Source organism: Tauraco erythrolophus, chromosome 2 (genome assembly GCF_009769465.1).
Source record: "Tauraco erythrolophus isolate bTauEry1 chromosome 2, bTauEry1.pri, whole genome shotgun sequence".
In the NCBI taxonomy this organism is placed as follows: Eukaryota; Metazoa; Chordata; class Aves; order Musophagiformes; family Musophagidae; genus Tauraco; species Tauraco erythrolophus.
In genome coordinates, this window is record NC_141466.1 from 47,571,196 (window position 1) to 47,591,201 (window position 20,006).

At 35.8% G+C, this 20,006-nt stretch overlaps 1 protein-coding gene across 1 annotated transcript in view; it reads left to right on the plus strand.

The window, feature by feature from the left end:
* CSMD1 (CUB and Sushi multiple domains 1) overlaps window positions 1–20,006 on the plus strand; it is a 1,221,578-nt gene that overhangs the window by 593,491 nt on the left and 608,081 nt on the right. Inside the window, exons 4-5 of the mRNA XM_086608338.1 lie at window positions 5,212–5,406; window positions 18,327–18,534. Coding sequence (XP_086464464.1) covers window positions 5,212–5,406; window positions 18,327–18,534 — 403 coding nt within the window. The remainder of the gene's footprint in view (window positions 1–5,211; window positions 5,407–18,326; window positions 18,535–20,006) is intronic.

Here is a 20,006-nt window from a genome sequence, read left to right on the forward strand (position 1 = left end):
TCAGTTAAGGATGGAGCAGGAGGAGGTGTGCTGGAGCTGAGGCTTCCCTTGCAAATCGGTGTGAGATGGCAGGCGGCCCCCCTGCAGCCAGGGTGTACTCGGCAGAGCAGAGACCCACTCGTGGCCCGTGGAGAAACCCACGTCGGGAAGGAGATGCCTGAGCCCAGGAGAGGTCGTGGAGCAGGGGATGCGCGACCAGGTACTGTTAATAATGGGGCATGGAATGCACGACAAGGTCGTGAAGGCATCTGGAATCCGTGGGACGACCCACGCCGACGCGAGTGGCAGCAGCTCCCTAAGAGGCTGAGACTGGTAAAGCCCGAACTGGTACTGTTACTGTTTAGTAACTGTTAATAAATTGTTTTGTTTTATGAAGAAAGCCTGAGTCATGTTTTGCCCAGGACCATGGTTGGTGGGTTCTCCCTCTCGGTTCTTGTCTCGACCCTCAGTCCAAAAACCACGACAGTTCTCCGGTTGTTTCAGAAAGAACAGGATAAAGAACGAATATATATATCCTTGTAAAGTCTTGTAAAGCTATCAAAGTAAGCAAAAGGAAAACATGAACCTTGTTCCTTCCTTTCCTCTTTTCCTTTTCTATTTTTCTTAATTTGAATTAAGCTGCTTTCTGAATTGTTTCTGTCAAGTTCCAACTACCATGTGTGTCACTGGCCTATAAAAGCTGAGCAACTGATTCACAGAAGGATAAAACTGTTATCTTTAACTGACATAAGCAGTTCGAGCTTTTTGCCGTTAAGGCCTCTAGGCAATCTTTGCAATCTAGCTTATAATCGTGACATCTGTGAAAAAAAGAAAATCCATTATGTTCTCCTGAAATCATTGTCAGATTGAGCCTCTAAATAGTACTTTCAGCAAAGGTTGAGAAGCTAGTTTTTATAATTTTATAATTGATTTCAAATATAAATGCCTTATTCATGTAAAAATTTAGAGGAGTTGAACCTCAAAAGCTTCAGAATTTAATAGAAAGTATTTTTTTTTAACTTGGCACATAAATGATGTAGTTGAATGCTTGATCTTGACAAGCGGTGAAGTCCTGTGAACTATTATGTGTGTTATTGAACATGGCTGTCATTCTCAGATCACTTGTCTTTTAAATGAAAATGCAAAAAAAGGTCTTACCAAAACAGGATGTTACATTGCCAGTAGTTGTCACGATGGGTTTGAAGTAAACATGGGAAAAACATGTGGGCATTGTTTATTGCATATTTAGTGTGATGCATTCTAGTGTGATGACCATAGTAAGGAAACTTAGTTTGAATAAAATAGTAATTCAAAAGTTTATTCAGTTCAATGACAGCTACCATTTATATTTTATCTTTTCTTTATCAACTACTGCTCTCTAATTTTAGGTGATTTCTCTGTTACAATAAATGAAAAAGAGGTAAATGATGAAATCTAATATATCTAACAAAATGAAGGAAAGTCTCCATAAGTGAAAGCAAAAGATAACTATGTTTAAAGTGCTGTGAATATGCTTTCAAGTGGCCTGTATTGCAAATAAATATGGAGTTTAGCTTCAGAAAGAGTATTGAAAAGGCTCTGTAAATAAATAATCTGATGGAGGCCATCTGATAATGAGTAATTTGTTAAATATTAATTTATTTAACAACCTTTAGTTGATTTTTTATACATCATCAAAAATGGTGCCATTTCTCTAATATATTTTACAGTCCTGCTGTGGTGCAGCCTTTTGCCACTGTCTGATCATGAGTATTAGTGTTATGCTTTAGCATATAGATTATGATGTTTTCAATTCTTTTTCTAAAAAAATAAATATTTAACATATGCCTAGTAAGTTTAAATAGTGAGTTAAAACCTTTGGCATGTTATCTAATTCATAAATTGCATTATGGATTTTGATCATGTGTGTTCATCAAATAGTTCTACTGTCTAGGAAGATACATGTGATGTATGAGGAAGGCCTCTCTTTTAGCTTTAATTTAATGAATAAATCTTACCACACAGTGCTCTAGATTGATCTATGCTAGGACGTGAAGTCCACAACAGGTTCTTACATCTTTGTGATGGTGAAGATAGATTCTTGAGGAGGAAATCTTAGGAGATGGATCTGCTTGGCTATCCCATTGTACATATTTTTGCTTTTAAAATATTAAGACTAAGAGAATTCCTTTCTGAACACTCTAATTTTTAATTTTTTTTCAAACCAACGAAGGACTTGAGTGAAAAAAATGAGATAAAGCATACTATATGAGAACACTCCAGTGTTAGGTCAGTATAAAAAATCCATTACCTTTAGTGCTTTTGTGTGGTATAGTTTATAATTGTGTTCAATACACAGTGAACATCAAAGTATTTCATAAGCGAAGCATCTTGATCATGAAAGATGCTGTGACACTGGTGATTCTAGGCACTTCCTCCAGGAAGTGACTGCAGATTCTCAATCCTATCGACAGTAGACCTCAGTAACACTACAGAAAAATGTAAGTCTCTTACTGAAAACTTGGCAATGAAGTTAAAGCTTGATGGACATATATAACCTTTGCATATGATAGCTTTGGTCAGCTAGAACTCTCATAATCCAAAGATTAAACTCTTTTGCTTACTGTTAGGAATCTTCAAAGGACAATTCATATTAAGTCCAGACTAGAAGCAGAAAAATCTGTGCGGATGAAATTGTGCCGCTACCTCGATATACTTGAATCAAAGTTTTAGAATAACGATAAATAATGTAGTTTAATGCTTGATCTTGACAAGCGGTGAAGTCTTGTGAACTATTACGTGTGTTATTGAACATGGCTGTTATTCTCAGATCACTTGTCTTTTACCAGTTTTCAGGAGGTTGTGGTAAAATGCATGCCAGTTTCAGCATGCAAAGTCCCATTTTTTTTTCTGGCGTTCTTGGCAGATATAGTGGTACAAAGAGGCAGAAAATCATCGTATTGTAGGAGACCTTCTTTACAGAGATAGAAGACTGATACGCTGCAATACAATTTCAACAGTTTGCCAGTACCAGTTGTCAAGTACATGGCAGATGTAGATTTGCTGCGATGTGTTTTGCTTGGGAAAGCAGTTTATCAGAAATCACAGTATCTTTGAAAAATGCATATTTTTTTTTCTGGATAGCGTACCCATTCATAAAAATACATACTGAGTTTTGAGTTGTATAAATATTGTTGCATAGACCAGATCTTCTGATGAAACTATTTCGTATTACCGTGTTTTGATTTGAAAATAACAGAAAGAGAGATTCTCATTTCAAATGCAGGTATTCTCCTGTGTCAAAGCATATAACATGTTTTTATTTGTTTGGCTTGTCTTGCCAAATTACTGTATTAACCTACCATGACTAAAGCAGCAAAAAAGGGAAAATCTGCCAAGAGAGAGGTAACATTTTAAATAGTGCTATAAAACATATAATAGCATGTAGCAATATATGCCACAGCATGTAATGGATCATTCTGGCCAGCTTTTTGGAATGTAAATTAGTATCTGGATTTTATTAAAAATATTTTGATGTCTTAAAATCACATTGTTTTGTATATATGTATTCATTCTCATATATGTAAATCAAACATTGACTTTCTTTCCAACGTAAATAAGCACATCCAAATAAATATCTTATTCTATTAAGGCTGCTGAAACAGCACAAAAGAAGCCAGGTATCATATTATTTGCTTCTGGCTTTGGTAGATACTCACTCTGCAACCTTAATGAAGAGAAATCTTAGATCCGATCTGCGGCATTGGTAGAACATTCATCTGACTCATGATTCTTCAGAGTGTTAGGTGGCTGTTGTTACCTTGTTAATAGTTATAGAAGATTTCAGGATTTTTCTCATAAAAGGATGTTGTAAGTGAAAGTGTTCTCTCTTTTAACTTTTTTAGCTTTATGTTTTTTAGCCATTTTAAAATTTTAGCCATTTTAAAATTGGAGATGTAACTTGTGTGTAATTATGATCATTTAAATGCCAGTGTGGCTAACTGTTTGAGTAATGAATTAAGGGTGTGCATTCAATAATTGAACTTACATGGTATAATGGGGCTTAATTAGCATTGATATATTGATATAATGCTTTACAACACTCTGAGAATTTACATGTAGTGAATAATTAATCCTCTCAACATGCATGTTAGTGAGATTATTACAGTCATGTTATTCTGCAGTTGGGTAGAGTAAGGAAAGAAAGAAGTATGGGGTGAAAGAATTTGTCCATGAAACATGCGGTTTCTGAAATGATACCTGAATTACATGTTAGCTTTTCAGACCACTATTTCTTTGATGAACACATTTGTCTTTTGTGCTCTCTTCATGACATATTTCAACTTCCTGCACTGATTTGTTCTGCTCTAAAGGAAATTAAACAATTTTAATTTGTACTACTTCAATGAAAGGAGTGGCATGCCATTAATAACTTTCAAGCGATATCGAGAACAAAAACAGTTCCATTTTCCTCCTCCCCAGCACACACTTTTGCTTTTCCTAGGTGGAAGAGTATCATCTTTAAACTGATAATCAGTTAAGACAATCCTTCCAAATAACTAATGCTTAAAAGTGGTAGTGAACTTCTGCAATAAAAAAGAAAATAAGTATGTCCATTCATATCAGCCCAGTTTTACTGCTTAGTCATTGTTTCCTTCATGTTTTCTGTTTCTGTTAACAAAGATTGGCATAATTTATTTTCTAGAACCTAGAGCAATTTGAAAATTAGCAAAAATTCAAACTTTTAAAATATACTTTAGACTTTAATTTACTGTCAAAGACCAGTTCATTACTGAATTCTTTTAAATTGCTATTGTATCAACTAAAATGAAAACTGTACTTAAAGTACCTTCTAATGCCTGGATACATAATGATGTTGCATGAATATTTTTGCTGTATTTACAAAAAAAAGAGAATTAAATAAAAGCTTCTTTTAATTCATTCAGAGTTTTGGGAGAAACAGCAAGATTTATAGGATATTTTGTTTGAAAATATACCTGTAAAGAACTTCACTGAAGGATTGTTAAACCAGGAACTGAGTTTGAAAGTTTTAGCTTTGAAATGATGATGTCTGTTATAATCTGAAATATTTTGTGAAAGTACATTCCATAGCCTAATTTCACCTTATTCACATGAGGAATACTGTTTTAAAAAATAATAAACCAAATTATTTAATTACAATTATTTGACAAGTATTTATTACTTCATTCTGCAGATTTTAACTGTAACATTTTTTCTTCTTTCTTTTAACAGTGTTACCTAGTCATACTTGCGGCAACCCAGGAGAAATACCTAAAGGAGTACTTCATGGAACAAGATTCAACATTGGAGATAAAATCCGATATAGCTGTATCTCTGGTTACATCCTAGAAGGCCATGCCATGTTGACATGTATTGTGAGTCCTGGAAATGGTGCATCATGGGATTTTCCAGTTCCTTTTTGCAGAGGTAAAGATGAAGACATGAAATATCTTTGAAATACTAAGATAATATTAGAACAGCAGACTAAATAAATTTATTTTGAGTTTTGGTGGAGTTTTTTTCACTTTCTAAAAGTAAATTTACTAATATACTGTCTAAAAATATCCACCATTTAAAACTAATCACAATTCAGAAGCAGTGACTCTCCCGAGTTTACATTCAGAGGTAGATGTTATCTACTGATCTTTTTTCCTTTTCATTTGCATAGAGGATAGCTATAGCAGTTTGATGGAAGGACCTGGCAAATGCTTTTGGAGGTTTCTGCTTTTGGAAACTTTCTGCCAGGAAGAAGCAGCTTGAAATCTTCAACCATATAAACTTTTAAGAGGAACTCTGGTGATCCAGTCTCTTTGAGTTCAACTCCTGTTCAGAGCATGGATAACTTCAAAGTTAGGTCAGGTTGCTCGGGGCTTTGCACAGTTGAAATGTCAATATCTCCATGGCTGGAGCTTGTAAAGCCTCTCTGGAAACCTGTTCTAGCGCCTAGCTGCACTCATTCTCATGTCTAATTCGAATTATCTTTCGACAAATTATGTCCATTTCCTCTTCTCCTCTTGTGGACCTATGAAAAGATTCTGGCTCCAGCTTTCCTAAAATAAACAGTGCAGTTAGATTTTCTCATAGCCTCCTCTTGTTGAGATGGAAAAATCCATTTCCCTCATTCTCTAGCCTCCTACATCATGTTCTTCAGCATCTTAACCATTGTAGTGGCCCTTGTCTAGGCTTGTTCTATTCTGTCAATGTCAGTATCTCTTTAGTACTGGGGGACCGTAAGGTGGACACAGTATTTCAGATAGGGCCTCCTGAATGTCAAGTAGATGAATTCTCTTTAACGCTCTGTCTTTAGATGTTAGCTATGTTCTTGCTCATGCAACCCAATATGAAGGAAGCCTTCAATGCTGCAAAAGTGCACCACTGACTCAGCTTGTGTTTCACCAGGACTTCAGGTCATTTTGTGAGAGCTGCCACCCAGCAATATTTTCTGCAGGGAATGATTCTGTTCCAGGTATAGGACTTTGCATTTCTATTTTGGAATATAATGAGATTCCTATCTGCTCATTCTTCCAGCTTGTCAAAGCCTGTCATCAAAGCCTGTCTAAATGGCAGTCCTGCCCTTCAGGGTGCCATCTGCAAGCCTTGTCAGGGTGCATTCAATCACATACTCCAGACTCATGGTGAAGATATTATATAAATTCAGCCCCAGTTTGAATTCCTGGGGAATGCTGCGAGTCACTGACCACTAGCTTCACTTTAAACAATTGGTCTCTGCTGTCCGAGCCTGATGGGCCAGACAGTTTTTCACTCACATGATAGTCCAGTCTATATGCCCTCAATTTGACTACAAGGATACAGCAGGGAACTGTTTTGTGAAGACTTTGTTAATGTCAAGCTAAATCCTTTCATCAAAGCAGTCAGGTAGCCAAGGATGATTTGCATTGGCAAAAGCTGGCTATTTCCGTTAACCTGTTTGTCCTTTATGTGCTTGGGAATGGTTTTCCTGAACACTTTCATGATGATTTTCTGAAAGTCTAAGGTGAACTTGACAGATATACCGTTGCTAGGATCCTTGCTTGTTTTGATAATGAGAAATGAAAAATTATCTTTTTTTTCCAGTCATCAGGAATCATCCTTGATTGTCACAGCCTTTCAAAGATGAGTTTCACAGAACAGTTTCACACTGTGGCACACCAAGAACCTTTAGGTGCATACGATTAAGTACCATGAATCTGCACATATCCTGTGTACTTACATAGTTCCTTATTTTGTTTCTCCAGTCCCGTGGCTACTACTTTACTTCCCAAAACTTCTCCATTTTACTGAGAATTGAGAGGCCTAAGGACAGCCTTTGCTGATGAAGAGAGAAGTAAAAGGAACACTGAGTGTCTCAACCTTTTCCATGTCTTCATCACAAGGTTACCTACCCCACTGAGTAAGGGGCTGCTATGTCTTTCATTTTCCTTTTGTTGTTGATATATCTATAGAATGGCTTCCGGAATGACAGCTCTTCACATTCCTTTCCAGTTTCATTCCATCTGAGCTTTGACCTTCCTCCTTCTATACCTGCATTACTGAGCAACACTTCTATATTCTTTTCAAGTAGCTTGTCCCTGCTTTCACGTTTTGTACACTATTTTTTGGTGTTTTTTGCATTTCAGTTAAAACACCTCAGTCAGGAATTTCCTGTTCAGCCCCAACAGGTTCCTGCTATGCCTACTCATTTGTATACATAAATATATGCATAATTCTTGAGCTTCGAGGAAGCTGCCCTTGAAGGCAAGTGAGCTCTCTTGGGCCTCTTAACTCTTCATGACATCAGCCCATGAGATCCTGTCTACCACTTCACAAATGAGTTGAAATCTGCTCTATTGAAGTTCAAAGAGTTTACTGTACTTGCCCTTCTCACTTCCCTCAGGATTATGGTTATTGTAACCACAGCTACTGTTGAACACCACTTATTTGAATGATTGTGAACCTAGTTGGCCTGTCCAGTGCCAGCACTAAAAAATTCTTCCCAGTGAACTCAAAAATCTAGTGGATTGCTTGCCCTCTACTATGCTGACATCCACACAGATGTTGGGATGGTTAAAGTCTCCCATGAGAACCAAAGCCTGTGGTTGAGAAGCTTCTAGTTGTTTAAAGGGTTTGACCACTTCTTGATCAGGTGTTCTGTTGCAGATATTCACCATAATGACCTTCCTCTTGACTTCCCTTTCTCATTATAGCCACAGGAGCAATAAGCTTGTTACCTGCTGTTCAGCAGAGCTCTGTTCATTCAAGATCCTACTTTGTGTAGAGAACAGCCTCTCCTTTTCTTCCTGCTTTTCCTAAGAGCCAGTGTCTAATCATTGCAGCCCTGCAGTCAGGTGAGCTGTCCCACTAAGCCTCTGTAATCTTGATGATACCACAGTTTCGTGACTGTACATGCACTTACAGTTTGTCTAATTTGCTTCCCATGCAGCAACTGGGCTGGCACTGGGCTTCCCAGGCACTTCAACTGGGCTTCTAGTCATGTTACTTTCTGAGGAGGAGGGAGAGAAACATTCATTGCCCTGTCACATGTGTTCTTCCCTGGGCATGTTCTCCCACTTACCTGTAGATTTTGTCTTGCATCCTTGACAAACTGAGATTAGAACTCTTCTCACTAGGTCAGCAAACCTGTTGCTCTATTCAGCCAGGCAAATCCCATGTCTCTCCTCTTGCCCTCATTCCTTCAAGAGGATCCTGTGGTCAAAGAAGTCAAAGCCCTGTTGCCTAGCACCAGCTGCTCAGTCAAGTGTTGTTCTGCAGGAATCTGAAGCTCCTGTCTAAGCTTTTCCTCTTGCATTAAGGACAACCCTTCTGGTCTCCTGTGCTTTTCAGCCTAATACGAAGCCCTGTGGACACCCTTTACTGCTCAAATTATCCCTTGGCAGTATTATTGGTACCCATGTGGATGAGCAACAAAGGGTAGTTGTCTTCTGTAATAATTTATAAAGGTTGCTTGTGACTGAAGGGTCTTATAAGGTAATTCCTCACAGTAAATAAATATTTTGTAAATTTCTCTTCTCTAAAACAAATAATAGAGTTAATAATAAAAAAAAACCACACAGAGATTTGCATTATGCCTGTCATTTGTATTTGATTTCAATTAGTATGCAGCAAAGATTTCTTTTACTAGTGCTTTGAAAACAGGAAGAAAACTATAATTTTCTAACCTTTCAGTTGTCTGATCTTAAATGGGGTTTTTTTTGGTCCTTCTAATGGAAGATAGTAAACAGATTTCAGAAAAATATACATGTCATAAGTCCATGGTGTCATCAGTGTCTGCAAAGTATTGGTTCCGTTTCTGCAGATGCTGCCCATTTTGATGATGTTCGCTGCATCACAAATATGTCTAACAGAACCAACGTTTTGTTCATCATTGTGATTCTGTGAATTTAACCTGTTAATAAAAACTCAAGTGGGATCCTAAACCCCATGTAGAACTTAAATGAAGTCCAAAGAATCTGTGTGCCTTCTGCCAAAAAATGAGAACCCTAACACAATGGTTATTTAACAGTTAATGATTTCTGTGAGCAAAGCCATTGCCTCGGTGGATTTTTAGAGTTCATGTGGAATGTGGATTTGATGAGGGATTTTAGACATTCCTTATTTTATTTCATTTTATCAGTCCGGAACATATGCCATGTGGTAGCCTTTTTCATTCACTGTGTCTTCAAGCAAGAAATGTTTCTCTATTGTTTCTCTAAGAACCTTTGTCTTTTCCATGAAAGTATCTTTTGTTACAGTTTTATTTCTAGATGGTATTGTGCTTTCTTGTCATTGCAGACTTGTTTCATGGCATCCATGCAAGACAGTATAGTAAAGTTAAATAAAGCTACATGGTTTATGTACTAAAAAATCATAATAACCTTGTTCTCTGTGGTGTGTTTCCCTAGCTTTTCTGATGCTGGGAAATTACTTCAGAAGCATTAGGAAGCTGGTACCCAGTAATTTGTACATTGTCTAACTGTACAAATGCTGTTTCTGCCAGAAAAATTCTTAGTGAATTACTTAGCCTCTAGGAAGATGTAGACAGCATTGACTCTTGTATCTGTCATTTTCTCTCTCTGGCTGCTACTCAGTTTCAGAGGTTCTCTCTCTAAAGTATAGCGATGCAGAGGGTGGTGGAGTGGAACTGCACTGCACATTCATTGATGGCTTTGAAGGAACTCTCATCAGAAATCAAAGGTTCGGTGGATGGCATTTTTAGAAAGTTTAGATAATTTGACTGTGAAGACATTTGAAGCAAATTATCTTTATCTTTTTCTGTTTCGTTTTAATAAACTATGATTTTTTTGATATGTGAAAATATGGAAACTTTCAAACTGAAAAAGATAGAAAACAGTCCCCCCAAAATAGAAAACAGCCCCCAAATAAAAGTTCAAAGCCAAATTCTGAAATGATTAATTAATTATTAAAACTTAGTTCTGTTTTTCCCTGTGGTAAGTATAAGCAGCCATGGGCTTTTCTGCTATTAGAAGCTAAGCAAGTTAACCATGAGTTTCTACAAAAAATTTGAGTAGGTGGCTTACAAAAATTGACAGGCAATTACCTGAATTACCTGAATTCTGTTCTAGTTGTGTCCTGCCAATTAAAAAAATCTTTGTTGTCTCAGTCTTGGCTACCATAATAGTGTCACCCAAAACATTTGTCTTCTTCATCTTGAAGTTGAAATACTGTGCAGTGTAAGTCCGAAACATTTTGAAAGTTAATTTCATTCTCTGCAGTAACTCCACTAATAGCAGATTTATGAGATGTGCCTACTTCTAAACGAATTTTGTATAATTAGGTTCTCAATTCTCAGTAATTTTAAGAATCCCTAGTTGATTATAGTTGAATGAGTCTAGATTTTTATGAAGCTAACATTAGGAATACAAATTGGATTAGCGATATTACAATGGGAAGCTTTTTCTCACTGTGAAAATAGCTGTGAGGGGAAGAACATGTAATATGTTATCATTAAAACCACACCCAATTATTGGAGGGAAAATTAAGAATAAGTAAAGAAGACAAACCAGTAAAAGAGATTGTATGTCAGAAAGGTCCAAAAGGATCAAGTAATAATTAATCAGGTTTCAGATTTAAGAAATATTATTGGAGGAATACTTTGGTGAAGAATATATAATCAAAAAGGTATTCTTAGAATAGGTAAAGGGAGAAAGGAAAAGGAGTTTACGATGCATTATAGAGTAAGATAAACTAAATACAGAGATTCAGAGCTGATATTTTTAAAACATCTAGCAAAGAGGAATTGATGGTGTTATCCATAGTTTCTGAGGTAGCAAGTAATTCTATGATACAATTTCTTCTCAGCCTCTGAGGTTCAGAAAATATGACTTTATAAGCTTAAGGAGGAGAAAGAGATGTCCTGATGCCATCATTTATCCATGTTTCTAAAAAAAAATAGAAAAAATAAAGGGAAAGAAAAATAAAAATTCCCAACAATTCTGCTTATTGATATTGCATTACATGATAAAGTGAGAATATTTTCCCAAATCTAATTTTTGAAGTGACATGACAGATTCCTGCCTGAGCAATTTTGTTCACTTGCAGAGTAATGTGAAGTGGTGCAATGTTTACGTTGAGATGAAATTTGAATAAAACTCATTGTGACTGGTCAAATAAGAAGTCAGAGAAGTGTTTCAGGAAAAGCAGATAGGATATACTGTATAATTTCTTATACATTAGTGCAGGATTAACTAGATCACAGCCAATGGAGATATGGACACAGCTACAAGTATTCTTTCTTTTATATTTGTGTGTGTATAAGTATATCTATATTTACAGATACATATATTTATGTTTCTATATTCTTGTTCTAACATGTATTGGTAGGTACGGAGGGACCTGATAAAAAAATGAAAATATGCCAGGCCAAAGCTGAATCTTTGCAATGTGGTGCCTGGAAGACAGGAACAAGGAATGAAAAATTAGTTGAACAGTGCAATGAAAACGTAGTGAGGGTACCTAGAATGATATAGTAAACTCAAAGAACGAAAAACGTGACTTCAGTCTGACCATTAGGAACATGAGCAAAGTTAACAGCAGAGGAAGATACAATGATTTACTGAAAATGAAATACAAACCTCAGGGGCAGTCATAAAAAGATGAAGAATTTCATAACTGCACATAGACTTCTGGGAGCAACTGGATTAATTTTCCTAATTCTTAAAAAAATATATGAGAAATCCGCGACAGTCTTTAATTTGCCCTCAAAGAATTCAGACTATTTTCTTTTTGCTTCAAAATTAAGGCTTTACTATTAATTTGCTGTAGACTATTATTTTAAGGGATTGTTATCAGCATTAACATAAAAATATATTCTCAAGTGAAGGATTATCATATCACTGGAAAACAGCTTATGATACTTAATTGGAAAAGAGGAGAGTCTTTACAAGATATCCAGAAGACTGATCTTTTTTTTTTCTGTGGGAGAGAGGGTATGAGATTACACATCGTTGATTAATTCTTGAACTTCTTAATCTAGCTAGCCTCTTTTGAGACTGTAAATTTTTGCATGAAAAAGGTGGCAGAGTTGGGCTTTTGATTTTAAGTTTACTCAAGCATGTACTATCAGTTAATAACAAAACTTTTCCGCCAAGGTGGCAAATAGTCCATTACTATTTCTGTCTTATTCAAAATTTATAACTTTGTTGACTAATAGATCCCATTTCCTCTCCATAATGGATGGAGAGGGAATAGGTCTCTGTAATATAGCAGAACAATATGTTAGAATAAATATGAATTGTAAAAAGCACAATGTTTACAAAGGAAAACTGGACCAGTCTCAAGCCCCAGGAAATACAAGACTACTCTGCTGAGTCCAGTATTGTCAGGGGCAATAACCATGGGACCACCTCACTGCAGGAGCATGCTTACATCAAGCTCACTGAAATGTCAAGCTAAAGCTAAAATGTTCAAAGTAACGCTACAGCTGCAATGGGTGCCCACAGGTGCCTAAACAGATTGCAACAGTTTCTACATTTCTATTTTGTACATACTATTAACTTGAAGTGAGAAATCTGAAATTTTAATTTATGTAAAATAGACACTATTTTCCTAAACCACAATAATTTCTGAAATTTTAAGAAAATAAATCCCATTGTGCTTAGAGAGCAATGCACAGTATTTTGAAGTGTTCTTTGAAAACCCTGGAGAGAGAAAGAAAATTCATCTTAGATGCGTGGTCTAATGAGTATTTAATTTATGTGAATTTGATCAACAGCAAGAGAAGAAGTCGAGGAAGGGAGGCAAACTGATTAGAACACTTATCTGGGACGCAGTACATCTGGATTCAAGTGGTGATAGGAAAAAAAAATAAAAACAACCTTCTGACAAGTTTCTATTTTTTAAAACACAGAAAAGAAACACAGGTGTTGCCTTTTACCCATTCAAAATAAAGTCTATAAAAACTTAAAATATTAAAAAAGATTAGCAAGTATAGGTGAATGTTTTGATGGTTATAGAGCTGGCTGCCAGTTGAAACTAGATTAGATCAATGAGTTGTCTGATGAATGTGCAATGCTACTCCATCGTAACATTTAGCGATGTTTTTGGTCTTTAGAAATCTGGCAATTTAGCACTTGACAGTTGGCATTAATTGTCAAGCCAAAATTTATTTTTAAACTTGGCATTGATATATACTATGACTTGTTTTTAGGTTTTTATCAGTAATAAATTTTAAAATGGTAATTTTAAAGTTTTATTTCAGAAAGTCTATTAACAAACTCCTCATATGAATCATTTCCAAAATATCCAAAGCATGTATCTGTGACAGTAATCATTTATCATTATTTCATAGATATGTTTTCTGTACTTAATTTTTTTAAATGAGGTACACCATCTTGGTCACTCTCTTCTTGTCACACTTTAGTAGGTCGATGTCCTTAACATTGAGACAGCCAAAATTGCACACAGTAATCAAGGTGGGGCCCCACCAGTGCAGTGTAGAGTAGAGTGAGACAATCACCTCCCTTGACCAGCTAGCTATGCCCTGCTTGATGCACTCCAGGACATGATTGACCCTTTTGGCTGCCAGGGCACACTGTTGACTCATATTCAACTTGCCATCAACTCAAATCCCCAGATCTCTCTGTGGGGCTGCTGTCCAGCCTCAGTAAATAAAGAACTATTTCAGTGATAATTTTAATAAGGCATGCTACATAATGTATGCCCATGGTTCATTCAGAACCCTCTAAAGCTACAGTTTACTTTAATAGATAAGACTTACAATGTGAATCAAAATGAATATATGTAATTTGATGACGATTTATAAAATATTGCTGAAGTTTTTAATTGCATCTATTCTATAGCTAGTGATAAAGAGGTAAGGAAATGACTACAAATAACATAACAAGAAAAAACTTTTCTTTATTACTGTGATTTTGTACTTTTAAGTCAGAGCTATGTTTTTATCAGTTATGTTACAATAGTAATGTAGTAAAATGATCTTTGAAATGAGTACCTTCAGTATAAACTAAAGCTGAATAGCCAATTCTGATCATTTAAATTCAGGTTCTAAATTAATTTTGAAAGGTTAGATGGGCTTTACATGAGGTTATTTGTTATTGTGCAAAACACATTTTTTGTTTGCATAAACATTTTATTAGGTTTTGTATAAAAAAAGGCATATAGAATACAGAACATTGCACTCTGGAAGGCATTTGTGCAGGAAGGAGAGGAAAGTACAATAAAAATGATTGAATATTCAAAAGATATCTAAACCAATTTAAATAAGGAAGTTTTCTAAGATATTGTTTCTTTTCTTACCTCGTCCTTAGTTATCTGCTTAGTAGGGTTTGCATCTCACTTGTAGCAAGAACTCATTTATGTGAAACACAGCTTACCAAAGTTGTCAGATTGTTGATTTTGGCGAAATGACTCTTTCTAGTTTGAAGAAAAATGTAAGATTTTTCTTTTATTGCCATGGTTCCTCAGTGATTCTTCTGATTTTTACAGACATTAACTTGATGGATATGTTTATCTGTTTTATCTGAACTACTCATCTATACAGAATACATGTTTTTTGTCAAGTGGTGCCAACTATATGTGTTTGCATGTGTACTTTATATAAGATGCATATTATCTAAATTCTGATCACTTAATTCCTGACTACTGAGAGATCCAAATGTTTGTAGCCTTATACTTCAAGTAGTCGTTTATGCTGATACAAACAGCACTTTGTGCAGTTGCTTACAACTTGAAAACAACCATGAGAGTTTGGAATTAATTACTTGCACATTTTAAAATGCAATTTGTTAATCACTTAGAGTTTGAGTTCTTGAAGCCTGAGGCATTATCTACTATCGAATTACTCCAAGCACAGTGATGCATTAGGATTTCTGAGCACTGTTCTAGTTCTCTCAAAAGCACAACATAGAGAAGGCCGTGACCAAGGACAATCAGTCCAAGGAGGCCAACTAGCTCTGGGGCCAGCTGGAGAAACACAGCGTATGTCCGGACAGTTTGTCTCCTACACTCTGAGCAGTGTGTCTCCTACCCTCCTGCCTGCCTGTGCTCACTCTTAGGCAATTTATTACGTTTTACCATTCAACAGTCTGGTTGCCTTAGCCTGGGTGCTACCTCTGGTGAAGTCTCCAAACCACAGGCTCCTGGAACATGGAAAATATGTCGGAGGAAAGGTCATTCTGTACAGCTGCTTTTTCCCATGATCTTTCCCTAACACATCCACATCTGTAAGAGAGAAAATGCTGACTCTCTGGTCTGAGTTAGTTTCTGTGGTCTTTCCTGACTAATGTTCCCTTTCTATTTCTGAGCTAATGTGGTTTCTTGCAAACCTATTAGAAATTCTCTTATGAATAGATTAAAAAGCTATGCATCCCTCTGGGCTGATATCTGTAGTAGCCTGAGCTCCTTTGGCTTTCATTGGTAACACACAGTGTATAAATTTAGATTTTTGCATGTGGTTGCCAGAAATAATCAACTACGTAAGTCTTCTTTGTCAGCTGTAAAAGTCAGAGCTTTAGAGCTCAAAGCTTATTCAAGGGCTCTGCAGCAGAAACACTGCGTAGCATTGTAATTACCGCTGGCATGTTACTTAATGTCAGTATAAACACAGTGGGAGATGGTGTCATTGAGAATGTTGTCATAACAAAATCTAACAGCAACACTAAAGAGTTACGGCTGACTTCGGATTTTGAACATCTTGCTGGTCACCCTGGTTGGGAAAAGCCTGCTTACTGGCTTTCAAGAATACAGGTAGAACCTGTATGCTTTATTAGCTGGAACTCATACTCTTACATTTTGATTCTTTAAAAATAACAAATAAAAAATCTCACACTATTATCACAAAATATGAACAAGTAGAAAGCCCGGAAAAACGACAGGGTGGAAATCATCAGGTTTTGGGTTTTGATGGTTCATTCAAACTCTGATACTAATGATAACCACAGTGAAAATCAATAACTCAGTTTTAGTTTCTGTACGGAAGTATTGGCACAGGATGTATCAAGTTAATTTGCTTTTCTTTGCTGGGTTAGATGGTGATCTGAAGTGAAGCGCTTGAAATCTGTATAGTTTTTTAAAAAAAAGGAAAAAAAGGTCATTCTAGATATTATTGGATAACAAACAGTGATTTATTATGTTTTTGCAATAGCTTTTAATTATTAGAATGTTTGCATGTATTATGCCCCATGAATTTCAACTCTGATCCTCAGCATTATCCATGAGTTCTTTAATTTTCACTTCCATTCCCCATTCATCTCTCAGAGGCACAATGGCCCTTTCAATATGGACTATATAAAAAGCCAGGAATTGAGGGAGGAGGAATCACAGAAATGGCCTGATTTCACCAACAAAAATAAATTTTTTAGAAGTGTAGATATATTCCATCCCTAAGTCTCCTTCATTTCCTTAAAAAAGAACACATACATATCAGGGTCGAGAAAGTAAGATATTAAATTTATCAAAGTCTTGCCCTCCTCTGAGAAACATGTGTGCCAAGAAATCCTGAAACTCAATAAAGTTTTGGTAGCCAAGGTTCTGTTACATTTGTTTATGTCAAAATTTGCTTTGTGTATAGAAAAGTGAAGATAACTACCTGTTTGAATCCTTCAGCAGCTTTCTCTCCTCTTTTTAGTCAAGCTTATAGTCCATACAATACTTAAATGGTATAGAAATGATTCTGTTTCTGTCTTTCTCCCAGTTCTTTCTTTTAAGTTTCTTACTAGCTATATATCCTCTTTTAATAGTCATCTTTTTTTTTTTTTAATGTCCATCCACAGTATTCCTCTTTCTTTGATTCAAATGAAGCCTTTTTCCTTCAAATCTTTTTTTTAAGACTCATTTTGACTGACAGGCTTTCAACTGTGAGTGAGAAATGGAGTTCTACTCCTACTCCTCTGTTGTCTTAATTAGCTGCTTAGTTATTATCCTAATTAGACTGTAAGTTCCTTGTGTCAGGCACCTTGCCAAGCTATTTGTTTTTAAATCTCCACATGTACTTATAGTATGCAAATAATACTTGATGATAGTAGCAGTAAGTAAAGATGATAAAATGGATAAAAATTAAATGCTTCTCTTCTGATCATTCACCTATGCAGAAATATTTTTAATTACAATTACTGTAGCTTTCATAGCCACATTACAACACCTCAAAAGCCACTTGATGAATTTTTAATTTTTTATGTCAATGAACAACATTCCAGGCTTAGCAGGAAATTCCTATGCTCTGTATTTTTTGAAATTTAGTTAATAACCATTAAAAAATATATGTTATTAACTGATGATATGTGAACCCTGTAAGGTCCATCTGGCAACAAAACCTTCTAATTTATTTGCCATCTGTAAACATCCTGATTCAGAACAAAAAACTTCAGAACGGCTATTATGATTTTATTAATGTGTCCTACTTTAGACCAGCATTTAAATCTATAAATTTCTTTTCTGATTTTTTTATAGTTAAAAGGAATAAGAGAGATCTTGGAAAATAAATACTTAATTTTTTTTAATTTGTATCACAGAGAGGCTAAACATACTTCTATGATTTTCTGCCTGGTTTCTTTCTTAGGCTTCTTCTGTGGACACTTTCTTAGAACAGAAATACAGGTTCTCCAGTTGAGCTCATACTGTGTCTCTGCTGATCTTATCCTTGTTTGTCCTGGCAATAAAGTTTTACCAACAAGGAAAAAAAGTCCAAAAAAAAAGAATGAAAAATATGTGCAGTTTAAAGGCCATGAAATGTTCTATTCTGGTAAACTGGATAGTATTTTGTTTCTCTATGTGCGTGTAATTGTTGGTACTCGACACTCAGAAAGGAAGAGCTGGGTTTGCTGTGGCAGAAACAAGGAAGATGCTTCACTTGTTTAAAGTGCAGCTCCATTAGTAACTGATACTTTGTTCATCAGCTGAAGGAGCTTGTGGAGGAACACTACGTGGGACAAGCGGAACTATTGCAAGTCCGCACTTCCCTTCAGAATATGAAAATAATGCTGATTGCACGTGGACCATACTGGCTGAACCAGGAGATACCATTGCTTTGGTCTTTACTGACTTCCAGTTAGAGGAAGGATATGACTTCTTAGAGATCAGTGGAACAGAAGCGCCATCAATATGGTAAGTCAGAGATCTTGTAAAGATCTCAGTTTCTGTTTTTTTTTTTGTTGGTATTTTGAAAAGATATTAAAGGGTATGTAAGATATTTTCTACCTGTTAGTAACGACCATTTTGTTATGCATTTTCTCTTGCTCCCTTTCACCCTCCAGAATTGAAAAAAAAATATAGTAGTTTGCTTCTGCTTCTTTCCAAATCTTGATCATTATTTTCCTCCATCTTTGAGAGTTATTTTTCTAATGTATCTTAGCAGTGAGAATTTCTTGATGTTCCACGTTTGAACTTGGTATCAGAACATTTTCTGATGTTGTGTATTGAATGGATTATCATGATATTGTACTCTAACAATGAAAATAGTGAGAAAAATTCAGCCTTACAGTAAAACAGGAATATATAGAGAGCAAATAGATGCCATCTTATTCTAAACAGGCTGTAATTCAGTCTTACTACATGTACTCATGTATGCATGTGTTATTATCTTATGTTGGCTGTTAAAACTGTTTGCTTAGCAATATTAGGGCTTAGTAATTATAATACTAAATCTACATTCTCTGTACTAAGTAAAAGATGATAGTTCTGTCTATGGGAATGGATTAAATTGCAGAACAGTTTGTATTAGGATTTCTCTGTGTGCTACGTATGCAGGTTTTTAATTTTTCTCATCTCTGAGAATGTCTTGTACTTGACATATGAGCCATTGATAGAAAATGTAGCCAAGAAGAAAATACAGATCTTCTGCTCTGATGATGATTATCTTCAGAATACCTTTCTGGAGATCTGAAGCAATCTCAATATTATTTTTATTCATGATGGGCTAGGCAATGCAATACATTAAAAATTTTGAAGTTCTAAGTAGCATCTGATCTGTTGAAAACTCTATCAAATAAAAATGTGTGGCAACCATGCATGGCAAATATGTAAAAACTCTGTTTTGAAGATAATTCTGGATCTGTAGCACAAGATTAGTCTCTCACATTTCCACACTACCAAATGTTGTGTAAGGGCAGTCAGTGAAGCAGCTTTATATCAAATTAAGTGCTTATGTCTGACTGTCTGAAGTTCAATATGTGAGGACCCTGTTTGCCTTTCTTACATGCACAGACATACACAACAGTCATCAATGCCAATATTTTCTTATTAGGGATTCTAAGGACCAGAAGCGGAAATACTGAAGGGAACAGCTAATGGAGTCTTGCTGCAGAACGTGAAAATTTGTCCATTTAATCTTGTGTATGAGGCTCTAGTAGACACCAACAACATGTCAGCAACTTTGTTGCAAGAAATTAGTTTCTCACTGAACTCGAACATGCAAATATAGGAATAACTTTACATTTACAGACAGTCACATATACATGTCCGTTCCTAGGAAGCTTTCTGATAATAGATAGTGGGGAGGAATATGAGCAGAAAGCAAAGGAAATACATTCTGCGTTGATCGCATATGGTATTGATCAGCATTACATTGCAAATCAGAA